Source organism: Podarcis bocagei, assembly GCF_964188305.1.
Source record: "Podarcis bocagei genome assembly, chromosome: 4".
Taxonomy (NCBI): Eukaryota; Metazoa; Chordata; class Lepidosauria; order Squamata; family Lacertidae; genus Podarcis; species Podarcis bocagei.
Window position 1 is genome coordinate 89,458,566 of NC_138128.1, and position 14,833 is coordinate 89,473,398.

The 14,833-nt window shown below is 45.6% G+C and overlaps 1 protein-coding gene across 3 annotated transcripts in view; it reads right to left on the reverse strand.

Moving 5' to 3' along the window:
• The window catches only part of LOC308585684 (neurotrypsin-like), a 37,887-nt gene extending 23,673 nt beyond the window's left edge, over positions 1-14,214 (reverse strand). For 2 of the 3 annotated variants that reach the window (XM_081191619.1, XM_081191617.1), the window contains exons 1-2: positions 7,110-8,055; positions 1,912-1,957 (exon numbers count right to left, since the gene is read on the reverse strand). In XM_081191619.1, coding sequence (XP_081047745.1) covers positions 1,912-1,957; positions 7,110-7,199 — 136 coding nt within the window. In that variant the 5' untranslated portion in view covers positions 7,200-8,055. Of the gene's footprint in view, positions 1-1,911; positions 1,958-7,109; positions 8,056-8,148; positions 8,382-14,075 lie in introns of those variants that run through there. The other variant, XM_081191618.1, reaches the window with a different exon arrangement.
• Positions 14,215-14,833: the final 619 nt, after the last annotated feature.

The window sequence follows — 14,833 nt, forward strand, 5'->3', positions numbered from 1 at the left end:
AGCGCTATTAGCAGCTATTAAAGGCTTAGCGGCTAAAAGGCTATTAGCGGCTTAGCGGCTTAGAAAAAGGGGGGGGAGCGGAAAAAAATGGCAAGACTTGCAAGACTTTTTCGTCTTGCGAAGCAAGCCCATAGGGAAATTTGTCTAGCGAAGCAACGCAAAAACGGAAAACCCTTTCGTCTAGCGGGTTTTTCGTCTTGCGAGGCATTCGTCTTGCGGGGCACCACTGTACAGTGGTACCTCAGGTTACATATGCTTCAGGTTATATACGCTTCAGGTTACAGACTCCGCTAACCCAGAAATAGTGCTTCAGGTTAAGAACTTTGCTTCAGGATGAGAACAGAAATCGTGCTCTGGCGGCGCGGCGGCAGCAGGAGGCCCCATTAGCTAAAGTGTTGCTTCAGGTTAAGAACAGTTTCAGGTTAAGTATGGACCTCTGGAACAAATTAAGTACTTAACCTGAGGTACCACTGTATTAATGAACGGTAATGTAACAGTGTTTTTTCTCTTTTTCCCCCTCACTCACTTCTTTTCTTTCTCTCTCTTTTTTTTACTCTATCTTTTTATAAACAAAATTATTCAAATATATATATAACCTGTTCCTCCTAAGTCTTGATTTCCAGACCCATTGTCATCATGGTTGCCCTTCTCTGCCCACATGATGGCAGCAGTTTCTCTTGCTCCCCTTTTGTTTTTTGGAAGTGGCATTCTTCTATGAGCCCTCTCACCATCGCCACTTCGAAGTGCCTCACTATGTTATGATCATGACATAGCATCATCCAAGAAGCATTGCTAGGTACTGGGAATGGCAGCCCACTCTGGACAGTAGCACGGTCCAAGCATTGTTCCAGAGGCATGTTTTTTTTGGGGGGGAACAGTGGGCCCCCGCGCCAGAGCCCGAATAATGCCTCTAGAACGACATTACATCATGTTGTAGAATCATTCCAATTGAGGCTTTGTGGGGAACAGGGAAGCAGCCTGTTCAGAAGAGGTGGGCAATGGGGTAGGGTGGGGAAAACAGCTGCTGTCGCTTTCTCCCCAGTAAACTCCTCACCATCGCTCCCAACTATGTTTATTCATGTTCTCCGTCTCTTTAAATCCACCCACTTATCTACCCCTTTTCAAAGTAAAGGTTCCATTTGGAACTTTCAGGTCAGTGTTCTCTCTTGAGCCTGTGCCCACTATTCTGTGGGTAGGTTGGAAAAAAAAAAGGAAAACTGGTCCAAGCTTTGCACCATGAAAAGCTAAACTGTCTGGCCTGCATAAATTTTGCAAATGTATGCATATTTTATATAACGTTTGCATAATGCAAGGCACCGGTGCCTTGCCTACTGGAACTCTTGTTAAGCCTTCCATTCTGGTTTGTGGCTGTATTGGAGAAGCCCAAGGCTGAGAACTTCTTCTCTTCCTGCCTGGGAGCAGAAGTAGTTCTGCTCATTAGGTAACGCTGCCACAGCTCACCTGACCTTGAGATAGGAGTGGATTCTCGGGGCTATGGAGGATTAGTATTTGAGGGAGCACGCACCTCTTCCCTGTTCTGTTCTCCCATCCTGAAGTTTCTCCACAGAGTTCAAGGAAGGAAGAATCTTTTAAATCTCATGGTACACACTCTCTCTCTCTATCCAGCAAGCCAGTCTCCCCATCACACACATACATTTCCCTTTTTTATTAACCAGCGAACACCCTCAACATGCTGTAGGCCTGGCTGAGATGTTTCCATTTAATTCCCCCCACCCTTATTTGAATTTGCAAACTAATATATTTTGTCCCTTTAGAATCCAGTTTGCTTCCAAACTGATCAGCATGAGACCACACAGATTTGGTTGCAGAAAGAACGTTGATAATGACAAAGACGAAATTAGAGAGAATAACAATACCTAAATTACCGGTAATTTTCTGCTGTATTCTTACCTGTGTTCTGCAAATTATTCTGACTGGGCTGGGATCCCAAGAAAGCCTGCAAGGGGGAGTGGGGGCGGGGGGGGGAGGGAGGGAGGAATAGCAAACATGCAGAGATGATTATCCCATAAAATAAACATAGATTTTTGTCCCTAATGCTGTGAAGCCCATTAAGAGCACAGTGGAAACACGCGTGCATTCGCAGGGTCGCCTGCCTCCCTCCTTGCTGTCATCCATTTGCACTTTCATCCATTTGCACTTCTGCCTAGGAGCAACTAGATGAATAATTGCTGGGCTGCAGGGGCTTTGCTCATGGGCTGCTGAAAGGCTGCTCATCCATACCTGGAGTTTATGTAAGTGCTCTGGGAGCAGGGAGAAGGGGTGGAGAGAGGCTGCAGGTGGCAGCTGAAAGAGTAATCGTTGTACCTACCACAGAGTAATGAATGGTCCACATTGGTACTTGTTTCAGTAATTTAGGAAAGTTTTTCTCTCCATTGTTTTTAGAGAAAACAGGTCACCAAAGAGGGCACCTCCCTGTTGCCCTGACCTCCCTACATTGACCCGGCAGAATACTAAATGCTTCTACGAAGCTCTCCCTTCCACTAAATTAAGAAGGACCTGCTAGAATCATTCTCAGAAGCGCAGAATGTAACCCCCCCCCCTCCAGCCCAATATTGTGTTGTGCCTGGGCTGGTGTGCAAAGCAGCAGAAAGGAAATCCAATTCAAAAAGGCCTGAATTTTAGCTGCAAAGAATGCACTCCTGATTATACCTTTGAAGACATGGCTTGAGCTTTCTTGCACCTGACATCAAATGACATTAAGCATGGGGATGGTGGACTTAGAATCATAGAATCATAGAGTTGGAAGAGACCACAAGGGCCATCGAGTCCAACCCAAGAGACTTGATTCTCCCAAAATGGCCTGGTGGGCTGAAGGTTCCCTACACATGTTCTAGTGAATCTGGAGAGACCCTTAAGTATAATCATTCAGGAAAATCACACAAACAAAATTTTAATGGAACATCCCTTAAAGGAAAAAATATATGACCATAAATTAGGGACTGCCCCCAGTAAATGGCAACAATTTGAAGCACATCTCAGTTAAGCTGCTTCTCTTGGCTGTTGGCTGGAAAACGAATAAGGTCCAAGCACAGGGCAGAGGAATGGATGGGCTGGGTATACTGTTCTGAAGCCCAGAGTCCTGTCCCACAATATAAGCCCACTGCCTTGAGGGAAACAGTGAGGATAAATTGTTGAACATGCTTCAGGATATTTATGCAAACTTATCTTGTGAGATTTGCTGGAGCCTCTCAGAGGCAGTGTTAGAACAGCCTGCACATCGGTTCTTCTTCTATCTGACCACGAGTGGAAGCTCACAGGGCATGTTGGGTCCAGGCTCACAGAACCATGGAGAGCTCCCAGTGAGCAACTTGCTCTAAGGAGGGCTAGGATTCAACTGATCTTCTATCTTGTTCCTGGGATGAGACCCTTCTGCAAGGAGTGGAAGGCCTTCAAGGGGCATTCCGCTGGCCCAGAGCCTAGCAATTCTCTGTTAGTTTTCTCCCAACTTGTGAACCGCACTGATGGGCAGGCATGAGGGTGCCTGGGTCCCTTGGTGTGGAGGGGGCTGGTTTCTTGAGAAGCTGCAGCCTCAGTGTTTAGGGAAGTTTTTAATGTTTGATGTTTTATTGTATTTTTAATATTTTGTTGGAAGCCACCCAGAGTGGCTGGGGAAACCCAGCCAGATGGCTGGGGTATAAATAATAAATTACTATTACCATCATCATCATCATCTCTGGAAGAAGCAATTCAGGGGTCACTCACTTGAGAGGTCCGTAGCTAACAGACTCAGGCAGGGTGTTCGTAGGGTAGACAGATGCAAAAGAGGACAATATTCAGACGCCTTTGATATTGACAAAATACACTTGCAAAATTCCCTCATTTGTACATGTCAGGGGTTCAGAGACAGAGGCACAGGTGAGGGAGGAGACGGAGAGCGACGAGGAAGAATCCCAGGACAGTGAGGAAGAGGATGACAATGACTTGAGATCTTCCATGAGTCTCTCAAGTGAATCGGAGGATTCTCAGGAGGGGGCGCCCCTAGTCAGGACAAGGGGGGTCACAGGGGGGACCTGCCAGGAGCAGGGAAGCAGCAGGGAAACCCCGAGCGGGAGTGGGAGATCGGGGCCGGCTTCCCAGCAGGAACGAAGGGAAGAGAGGGGGGTTCCCAGTGTGACACACGGAGCGGAGCAGGAAAGAGACAGGGGAAGGAGATCTGGGGAGAACGTCCTGGCGGAAGAGGCGGAGAGTAGTACAGGGAGTAGTGTAAGTGTCAAAAGGAAGGTCAGGGGTAGCGAGCGCGCGCCAAGTTCAAATGTGGAGGCGCGCGGAAATGGAGAAAGCCCGGAGGAGGAGCCCAGCCCCAAAGCACGAAGGAGGGGGGAACAGGCATCTCAGGAATCCGCTTCAGGAGAGAGCAGGAGGGAAGGAACCCAGGGGGGCAGAAAGACCCTGCGGAAAAGGAAAGACAGGAAGAGGTGGTCTAGCACAAGCCTCTTAAGTTGGTGCAGGGGCGGGACCGATTCAGAGGGGACTTCAAATGTCTAACGTTAGAGACTCGGGGCTGCGCGCCTCGGTTGTGGAATCAATAATGAACTGCAATAAACATCCTTGTATATAAGAAGAGCTTGGCGTTGGTCTTTTGTGAGCTGAGACCTGAGGCAGCCTCTGACAGTACAGCTCTAAAGAGTACTGGAGTTCATGTCCTTTTTATCATCTTTGGCTCTGGTGCTGCTGGTCCAGCTCATATGGCTGGTCAGCTCATTGTTGGATTCCAACCTGCTGCTCGGGGCAGAAGTCATTATAATTCTGAACAATGATATGCTGGGCATAGCTGCTGAGCAGGTAAAGTCCATCCCCTGACCTATAAGAATGAACCCAAATCTGTGTCGTTTTGAGCAGCCCACTGCCCTGGGGATGGATAGGACTGTTTCTGATTCTTCAGGTGGGGAAATGATCTATGCTGCTGGGGAATTGCTGTGAGACCAGCAAGAATCTGGCTAACTGGGTAAGGAGGAGACATGTATCTGATTCAAGAAGACTTTGAGAGAGCGCAATGGCATCCCATCTGAAGAAGAGAGATAACCATATCATTTTACTTCTGTCTTTTCTTCATTACCAAGGTTGATTGATTCAGCATTTATTTGACACTGAAGAACAAACCAAAGGTGTCAAGCTCTCTCTGTCCCACACGCAACCCTGAAAGGACACCCTTCATAGCTTTGAAAGCCACTGTTGCTTGAAATTGCACTGCTTGTTTCAAGTCTTTGTTCCATATGAATTTCCAGTATCATCTCCATATGTTCGATTTAATAGCTGCTGGTGCAACTCAGTAGCTTGCAAAGCTTTAAAATGTTCTATGACTACCATCTACTGGACAAAGAACTGTTCACAGTTCCAGACTCTATATACTTAACACACACAAACACAAAACCACCTGTCCCAATTTTCCCTGTTTCATAAAGTACCATTTCCATTTCATTTGTACATAAGCAGCAGCAAAGAGAAAAGGATCTCTCCGAACTGAATGAATGGACAACGTGGAAAATGAGAACCAAGGTATGCTAACTTTTCAGTGTTCAAAATTCCAACTTCACATATATACTGATGTGGTCTGAAATGGTGGTATCTATTGAGGGAAAATAACTTGGGATCATTGACAGTTCAATTAAAATGTCAAACCGAGACGAGCATCCCTGCTTATAAGCTTCACAGAAAGAAAAGGGAAAGGTGTGCATGCCTCCCTGAATTCAACTCCCAAACCCAAGTAAAAGTGCATAGAGTTGAGCTGCAGCATTCAAACGATGAAACTATGGGTCACTATCAATGTCGTCTACTTAGGAAGGTCCTCTGATGATAGAAATGCTCAAAATAATCCACCTCAATGGTCAGCCTCTTGAATTATCCAGTGGACTAAAATCAAAGTTTTCCAAAACGCCAGATTGGCTTTGTAGAAGTAACAGCATATTTCACGGCGTTGTTATTTTTTAATTGCCTCAAGCATAAACTTGGTTTTAAATACTGTTTTGTTTTACTGGAGTTTGGCTGTCTTGCTAGCATTAATAGGTCTGTTGCTATGATTTCCCTTTATAAACCCAGCGACACAACCAAAGTGATCCTTAATGGACTAGAATCTCACTCCAGCCTTTGGAATGTGACAACCATCAGAACAGGGGGAGGAAGGGAGAGGAGACAGTGTGTGGCAGAAGAGATGTGTGAGTTAGCTCATTCCTCTTCTTCACAATTTGAAGTAGGATTACTAGTTGTGCTGCCTTGTTTTTGAAATCCACTAGTTTCCAATTGGCTCTGTTTGTATGTATGCTATGAAACTCCAGGGCTCTCTCTAGCCCAAAGAAAACTAGTCCCTGTAAAGATTCTCGCACCTTCAGGAAAGAATGAGTGCTTAAAACAATACTTCTCTCCATGGAAATGCTACTTTTAAGATGTAGACCTCTATGAGTCTTAATTTTTCAAAGCTCTTCATAACGGAAACTATTGTATTCCTCATAGTATAGGTAGGCAAACCAAAGGCAACCAAAATTACAGCACCTGGGAATCTGCTGCAAAGGAACAAATGAGACAGCCAGCGGATTTGCATTCACTGTATGTACTGGCAAGTCAGACAGCATGGGATGGGCTTGATTAAGGGAGCTCCACCCTAGCCCAGCATGAATGAAGATGCTACAACTCACAACTGTTGGGGAGCAACACCCTCCTTTGCTATCTGGCGCGCGCACACACACACACACACACACACACCCATTGTAAAAATACTGACAGAGGAGTTAGATACCTTTAACCATTCTAGCACCCACCTAATACTTTCAGTTTCTGAGTCCAGACCACACACCCATTTATCATAAAACAATCAACCAGCACTGGAAGATCAAGTCTCTAATGCAGCATTTGGAAGATGGGAAAGACATGCAGTCTACAAAAAAAAACCCCAGTATATTTAAGGATTCCCTTAAATTTGGCTATATTCTCATGACGAGGAAGGAAATAATGAACACAACTCTTCCCCGACCGCATCATTTGCCACCCCTTTCGCAAACCTGCCTGCGCAGCCCAGATTGCATTTTCACAGCCACATTTCCATCACAACGTTAAGCAGCCAAGAGACTTAATTCTAAGTAGATGAGATCTCCTACCTTCACAGAGCCAAGACAGGGGAGCAAATGCAGCAGCGGGAACACTTGGAGCAGCACCATCCTTCCACAAACAGTGAGCTGGTTCTTCATGTTTCACATTTTCCCTCTACTGCTGAGCTGATCATCTGGCCTCCTGCTCCTCCTCTGCGCCCCCCTTCAGTTTCACAGGGGCTAGGAGGCTCCTGTCATCTCTGTGCAAGGAAGAGAGCAAAGGGGTGGGGAAGATGGAACAACACCAGCCTGGGGCGCTTGCTTTCCTCTGCCTCACCTTCCTCTTTCTGCCTTCTCTTTTCCTTCTCCAAAGCAAGGGAATACCATGTGATCCAGAAGTTCTGAACCAGCTTTGCAAATAACAAGGGGCAAGTGTAGACGAGCAGAAAGCAGCCTTTAGGTTTCCAGGCTGGTTTCTCTCTCTCTCTCTCTCTCTCTCTCTCTCTCTCTCTCTCTCTCTCTCTCTCCTACCTCCCCCTCTCCTTGGCTTTCTCCCAATCCATTCCCTCCCCTTTTTCTTGCTGTCAAAGCTCTTTCTTTGGCACAGTTTATACACATCCCTTTCTGGTTCCAGCCTCCTCCCTTCCAACCTGGATCAATCCACCAGGGGTCTCCTTCTCTCCTCCTGAAAACATCCTTTTCATTCTCTTACCATTATTGTGGCTGTGGACACCACTGTACCTTAAAAACACAACACATTCAAAGCTAATTCCTGCTGCCAAACAATCCTGGGAACCGTAGTTTGTTCAGGGTGCTGAGAATGGTATCTCTGTTAGGGGTAAAGTACAATTCCCAAGGTAGCTGCAAGGTGCTAACTCAGAGCTATCCACTGGAAGAACAACAGTATAATTCAAGTGGAGCAAAATCCTCTACTTGAATTTGAAAGTGATTCGAAGGAATCTGGACTTTATCCTTTCAGCTTAATCAACTACTTGAAGTTGCCCTGGACTATATTCTTCTCAGCTTCCCACCCTCCCGCCCTGCCTAGGAAAAGCTTCACACAGAGAGCATTCCCAGACAAAAGTCTCCAGACTCTGTATGATGCTACCGATAGATTGGTGCACTAGAAGCTGATCTGTATTCCCTTCAGTTGACAAGTCTCTCCCTTAAACTAAGGCTTGGAGGTGGTTCCTTGTGGCAGGAAGAATGGCTTGGTTGCTGGTGATGCCCTCCTCTGTGGCTCACGTTGTGTGGTAGCAGACTGACATCAGCCATTGACCCAGATACTCCCAGGCTTTTTCTCCTACTGGTCGGCACAGGATTCTCTCCTTCCCAGATGACCTATTGGAAGGAACAGCAGGAACATAAGACGCTGCCATATACTGAGTCCATGTAGCTCAGTACTGTCTACACCAGGGTTTCCCAAACTTGGGTCTTCAGCTGTTCTGGGACTACAGTTCCCATCATCTGTGACCACTGGTCCTGCTAGCTAGGAATGATGGGAGTTGTAGTCCAAAAAAAGTTTGGGAAACCCTGGTCTATACTGACCATCAGTGGTGCTCCAGGGTTTTAGATGGGGGTCTCTCCCACTTCTACCTGGAGGTGCTGGGGACTGAACATGAGAGCTTCTGTATGCCAAGTAGATTTTCTCCCACTGAGCTCCAATCCTTTCCCAAGGTGGCATATGATTTGCACTGAAACAGACCTGACTGCAGGCAGCATAGTTTTTTTTTTAAATATTATCAGTGGTGAATAAACCCTTCTTCTCAATTACCATTGTGATCTAAGTGTCACCCAGCAGAACTGTTCCAGGTGCTCAGCAACTTGTGGTTCGGAGACTGAAACATCTACTGCCCATTGTGACGAACCTGCAACTTCTGCAGCTCCCAGATCACACAGTCCCTTTACCAGTTTTTAAATCTTGCATGCTGGAGAACTAAATTTGATTCATACCCACACTGGCTGGTGAAAAGCCAGCTGGGAGAGGCTTGGCATTCAGTTGACTGAAACTATTAATGCCTTGCTGAGGGAGGGAAGAGCACCAGACAAGCTTAAATCCAGAGTTATTTGGCCTTTCTTCAAAAGCTCTACCTCCTAACTGGCTAGTCAGGATTCAGACTTTCGCGCTGTCTATTCCCCTAGTTCTTTCTTTCCACTTGTAGGTGAGGTTACTGAGTGGTTGCTCTCCAGCTCAAAACTTCTCTGGATACTACCCACTTTCTAATGAGAAGCCACTCTGGTTTTCAGCCTCACTGTGGCACTGACTAGGTTCATGGCTTCCAGTCCTTGCCTTGGGATTAATAGGAATGATTGTACCCTGACATATTCTTCCAAGCCCACATTCCCAGCATGTTCACACTCCTGTATCAGTGCTGTCTACGTTGGCTTGGTCATGTCCACAGAACGAAAGATGGCAAGGTCCCCAAGGACGTGCTCTGTTGTGAGCTGGCTTCAGGCACTAGGCCCATTTGCAGACCAACTCTGTGTTACAAAGATGTCTACAAACGTGACATAAAGGCTGGTAACATTAACCCTGCCATGTGGGAATTCCTTCCAGAGGACCACAGTGCCTGGAGACAGATAGTCAGGTCTTGAATCCGCAGCAGGGACCAGAGGAGGAACGACTGCTGGGAGGAGCACAGAGAGAAAAGAAACCCCATGGTGCATCTGCAACAGCACAACTGGATGCCTTCATCTGCCCAAGCTGCAACAAAACATATCTCTCCCGTATCCCATATCAGTCTCTATAGCCACAGCAGGCGCTGCAACCTCCCAAGAGTTTGACTTCTCCTCCAGAAACACTCTCCTCCATTGCCTCCCGAGACAGACAGATGTCAACTCAACTCAACCTTACTGATTCTGGTAGGTCTGTCTGCAGCTTCTGATACTGTTGATCATGACATGCTGGTGCGTCAGTTATATCATTTGGTGAGCACACTTGAGATTGCTTGAGTGTTCTGCTAATATTTGGCAAGAATACTCTTCTAACCTTCACTTTTCTGCACCATGCGTTCAAACAGGCAGGACACATGAGGAGGAATCTTTGATGGCTGCTCCACAGTTGATGAACTGAACTCCTTTTCTAAAAGTCTGTCAGCCTTCCATCATATGTCCTCTGGAAGCATTGTAATAATATATTGTGCCGCCTAGTTTTTAACAGCTAGGGGAGAACAGATACAGGAACATTTAAATTTCTATGTATTAGAGAGACATCACCTTGCCAACAAAGGTCCGTATAGTTAAAGCTATGGTTTTTCCAGTAGTGATGTATGGAAGTGAGAGCTGGACCATAAAGAAGGCTGATCGTCGAAGAATTGATGCTTTTGAATTATGGTGCTGGAGAAGACTCTTGAGAGTCCCATGGAGACTCTTGAGAGTCCCATGGACTGCAAGAAGATCAAACCTATCCATTCTGAAGGAAATCAGTCCTGAGTGCTCACTGGAAAGACAGATTGTGAAGCTGAGACTCCAATACTTTGGCCACCTCATGAGAAGAGAAGACTCCCTGGAAAAGACCTTGATGTTGGGAAAGATGGAGGGCACAAGGAGAAGGGGACGACAGAGGACGAGATGGTTGGACAGTGTTCTAGAAGCTACCAGCATGAGTTTGACCAAACTGCGGGAGGCAGTGGAAGACAGGAGTGACTGGCGTGCTCTGGTCCATGGGGTCACAAAGAGTCGGACATGACTAAACGACTAAACAAATGTATTAAATTTGGCTATGCTGTTTAGTATATTTCCCCCTCCCTTAAACTATTGTTAAGCATGACAGCAATTGATAGAAATACATCTTGAGTCCTCTTTGATTTGATGGAAGACTGTATTCCAACACAATGGTAGAAGAAAAAATATAAAGAATAAATGAAAATGGCAAGGACAGATACATTTTCCTGCCTATTCTCTTCACCCCACCTCGACTAACCTTTTTAAAAACAAGAAACCTGTGTGATTCATTTTATTTTGTTCCATGAAAACATCAAGTTCTCCTTTAAACAAGCAATAACTTTTTGGTTGAATTGACACAGCTCTCAAATGTGCACACATCCTCCCAATGGCACCTCTCATTTTTTGATTCCCAGTACCCTGCACTTCTCTGCCAGCGCCTTCTTTCTGCCACTGCTACCAAGGTCTAATGCAGTTGTGTCAAATGATGAATTAATTGCAGGGGCTGCTGCTAAGAGAAGGGAGTGGTTTCTCTTGGGTGTTTTCTACTGCAGTGTGTCTGGCCAAGGAATTGCAATCATTTAATTAGCAGCAGGCTCTGCTTGCCTTCAGAAGTGAGACACGGCAAGGGGGGTGGGGCATGGATTTGTACAGAAATAACCTTGGCAAGTCCTCACGGACTGTATTTAGTATGGCTCACAAAGGAAGAAGGGGATTTCAGTACTGGGTTGATATACTCCTTTATCATGAACACAAGAGGAAGCTCTGGTTACAGGAAGCAAATAAAAAAATGGGATGGTTACGTACCTGTTCCCTACAGCTTGTTTGTCCTGTCAGCATTACCCAAATCTGTTCCACCCATTACCAGGCTGACTCAATAGTTGATGGGCAGGGAATCCTGTTCTAAGCCACATTTGCATGTTTATGCATTTTAAATATTGCCTGCCTTTAGCATAGGGAATGTAGCAAGGGTGGAGAATGTGTGGCCCTCCAGATGGTGTGGGACTACAACTCCCATCGACCCCAGTCAGCATAGCACAAATCCAGCCACATCTGGAGGGACACCCCTAGAATATACCATGGTGCAAACAGAAATCAGTCTTGCTCTGTTGCCAAGAAGGACCCAGATGTCATTGTCTGAACAGTGCCAGAGCCAGATATGAAGTGAACCAACCCAGACCCTGCAATCATCATCAGAGGTGCTTTTTCGCATGCCCCCTCCATGAGAGGAAGGTGGCAACATGAGAAGTGGCCTTTTTTGCAGTGGCTCCCTGCTTTCTGGAATGCTCTCCCCAGGGAGGCACACCTAGCACCCTCATTATATATGTGGCCTTTTACAAGTGGGTGTGATAATTTTTAATGCATTCCCCCCACTTGGCTTTAATGTATTTAGGGATGGGTGGGTGGGTGTGTTTGTGTGTGTCTGGTTTTAAGTCGCTTTGGATTGCCCCAAGCAGGATAAAGCAACTAACAAATTAAATAAATAAATAAAAACCCTCAGGGTTATCCCAAGTCAGTTGATTCTTATTTATTGTGCATATGGGGTACCATATTGGCTACACTTTTGAAAGCAAATAAATCTTGAATCAGAAAAAGCATGGCGGGGAGTGGGGGTGGGGAGGAGAGAGATGGGATATATACCGTAAGACACGGGTGTCAAACACAAGGCCCGTGGGCCGAATCCGGCCCGCCAGACCTCGTCATGTGGCCCGTGTAGCCGACGACGACCGCCAGCCTTCAGCTTTTATTCTCGCTCTTCTTTTTTTTTGACACAAGAAAGCCGCCTCTTCAGCGCATGCGCGGCAGCCTACAAGCCAGAGAACGTCTGCCCTCTAGCGGCGCTGGCCGTTCTACACAGGAAACCTCCACTTTAAAGAGTGGACACATAGTCCTACAGATACAACCGGCCCTTTGAGGGTGACCAAACTGCTGATGCGGCCCCCGATGAATTTGAGTTTGACACCCCTGCCGTAAGACATGAGAGAGCCCTGTCAACCAATTAATGGAAATTTTCTACTAGATCTGGCAGGGTTGTAGGAGAGTGGTGAAATTTTGCAAGATTTTGTAAACCAGATGTTATCTTTAGAAAAGTCTCAGACTGGACCTTCTTCAGTGTACAATCAGTGGTGAGATGTACAAGGGATCTGGTTTACATGGCTAAAAGACCTTTTGGCTGATTGTAGGAGTCACTTTTGAGACCAAGGAAGGTGTGCCATGGCTTAATAAACTGAAATAGTTTTATGAAACATGGGAAGTAGTTAACAGTAGCTAAGTTGATTGCCTTTCAGACACTGGCAGCTAAGTTTCAAAGTGTAACTCGGGTCGGGAAACCCAGAACAATGTATTCCTATTAAATCTGTATGTACTCCAGTTTTGTGTCTTTGTGCTTAATAGTGTTCCCCTGTTTGAACTTGGGTAGAACAATCCTAAGGTCTGTGGTGAAGGAATCACTTCCTTCTAAGCCCTGCCAATCATATGGGTGACTGTGGGAAGGTGTGGGAACAGCTTTTCCGAGTTTTTCTCCCATTTGTTGTTTTAATTTTTTTCCATCCCATTGACAGCTCCCGGGTTGGTATAGGATTGTTGTTGTTTTTGCCTCTTTTGGATGTGTGTCAGTAGAAGGAAGGGGCCTCCTCTGATCTGCTGCCAACATACCAGTCTCTGCAGCCATTTCATGTGCATCTGTTGGCAGACCTGTTTCTACACCCACAGAGAGAGGTCCTCAACATCCTACGGTCCTCAGTCACTCTCCCAGGGAGCAAAGTTCTGCTCCCTTAACCATTTACTGTCATGTATAGTTGACTATTACTATTATTGCATATATGATAAGGTTGTAAATTTTAAAATACAGTGGTGCCCCGCAAGACGAATGCCTCGCAAGACGGAAAACCCGCTAGACGAAAGGGTTTTCCGTTTTTGAGCTGCTTCGCAAGACAATTTTCCCTATGGGCTTGCTTTGCAAGACGAAAACGTCTTGCAAGTGTTCCGATTTTTTTTCTGCTTTCCCCCCCTTTTTCTAAGCCGCTAATAGCCTTTTAGCCGCTAATCCGCTAAGCCTTTAATAGCCGCTAATAGCCTTTTAGCCGCTAATCCGCTAAGCCTTTAATAGCCGCTAAGCCTTTAATAGCCGCTAAGCCTTTAATAGCCGCTAAGCGGGTTGCTTCGCAAGACGAAAAAACCGCTAGACGAAGAGGCTCGCGGAACGGATTAATTTCGTCTTGCGAGGCACCACTGTATTTTAAGGAGGGAGAGCCTCAAAATAAGGCCCAAATAATTTACAATGCAATATGCCCAACATGTGTTCCTCAAGAGCACAAAGACCAGTAATAAAAAGGACAAAAATAAGAATACTGAACGTTAAAATAACCTTACACATTCCACCAACCACATAAACAAATGATGTATATCAGGGATGTTGGACAGGTCCATCGTAATCTACTGGTAGATCCCCTGGAGGTTTTGGTAGATCGCTGGCTCCCTTTCCTCAGCATTGGTAAATTAGAACCCTGTCCCACCCCCTCGTCTCATTGTTGCACAATCTGCAAAACGGAAGACGTAGTTTACTCAGTGAGGCTGTTTGCTTTCCCAGATCTGTTGGTGAGTGGCTGTTCCTTTTCCTCCCCGTAATAGTCTCTTGGGAGTTGGCCACCCCTGGGGTATATCATCCACACTATTGAAAATAGGAAATATCCAGAAGAGAGAAGAATTCCAAATATAATCTAGTCTAAATTCTTTGGTTAAAATAAAAACGTTAAACAAAAGAATGCCTTAATAAAAAAAAATGTAACTGTTTATCAGAACGTAAGTCACTTGCAAGGTCAGATAACTGAATTTAGCATTCTGCAGATTTAGTTTCAAATAAAGGAAAGGTCTATGGAACATGACAAAGAACAAATGTAGCAGTTAGCAAAAACTGAAGTCGTATACTCACAAGTCTTTCATCACCACCGCCTAAAATGCAATTAGATTCTTTTTATCTAACTAAAAAAACCCCCACAATCTCTCAAAGTAATCTTTGTTGTTATTAGTCAGTGACCCTTCAGAAGGCAGCATGCTGAAAAGTGTTGGGCGCAATACAGCATAAAATTGTTTCACTTCAAGCATATTTTGAGGCTTTACCTTCCCTTCAG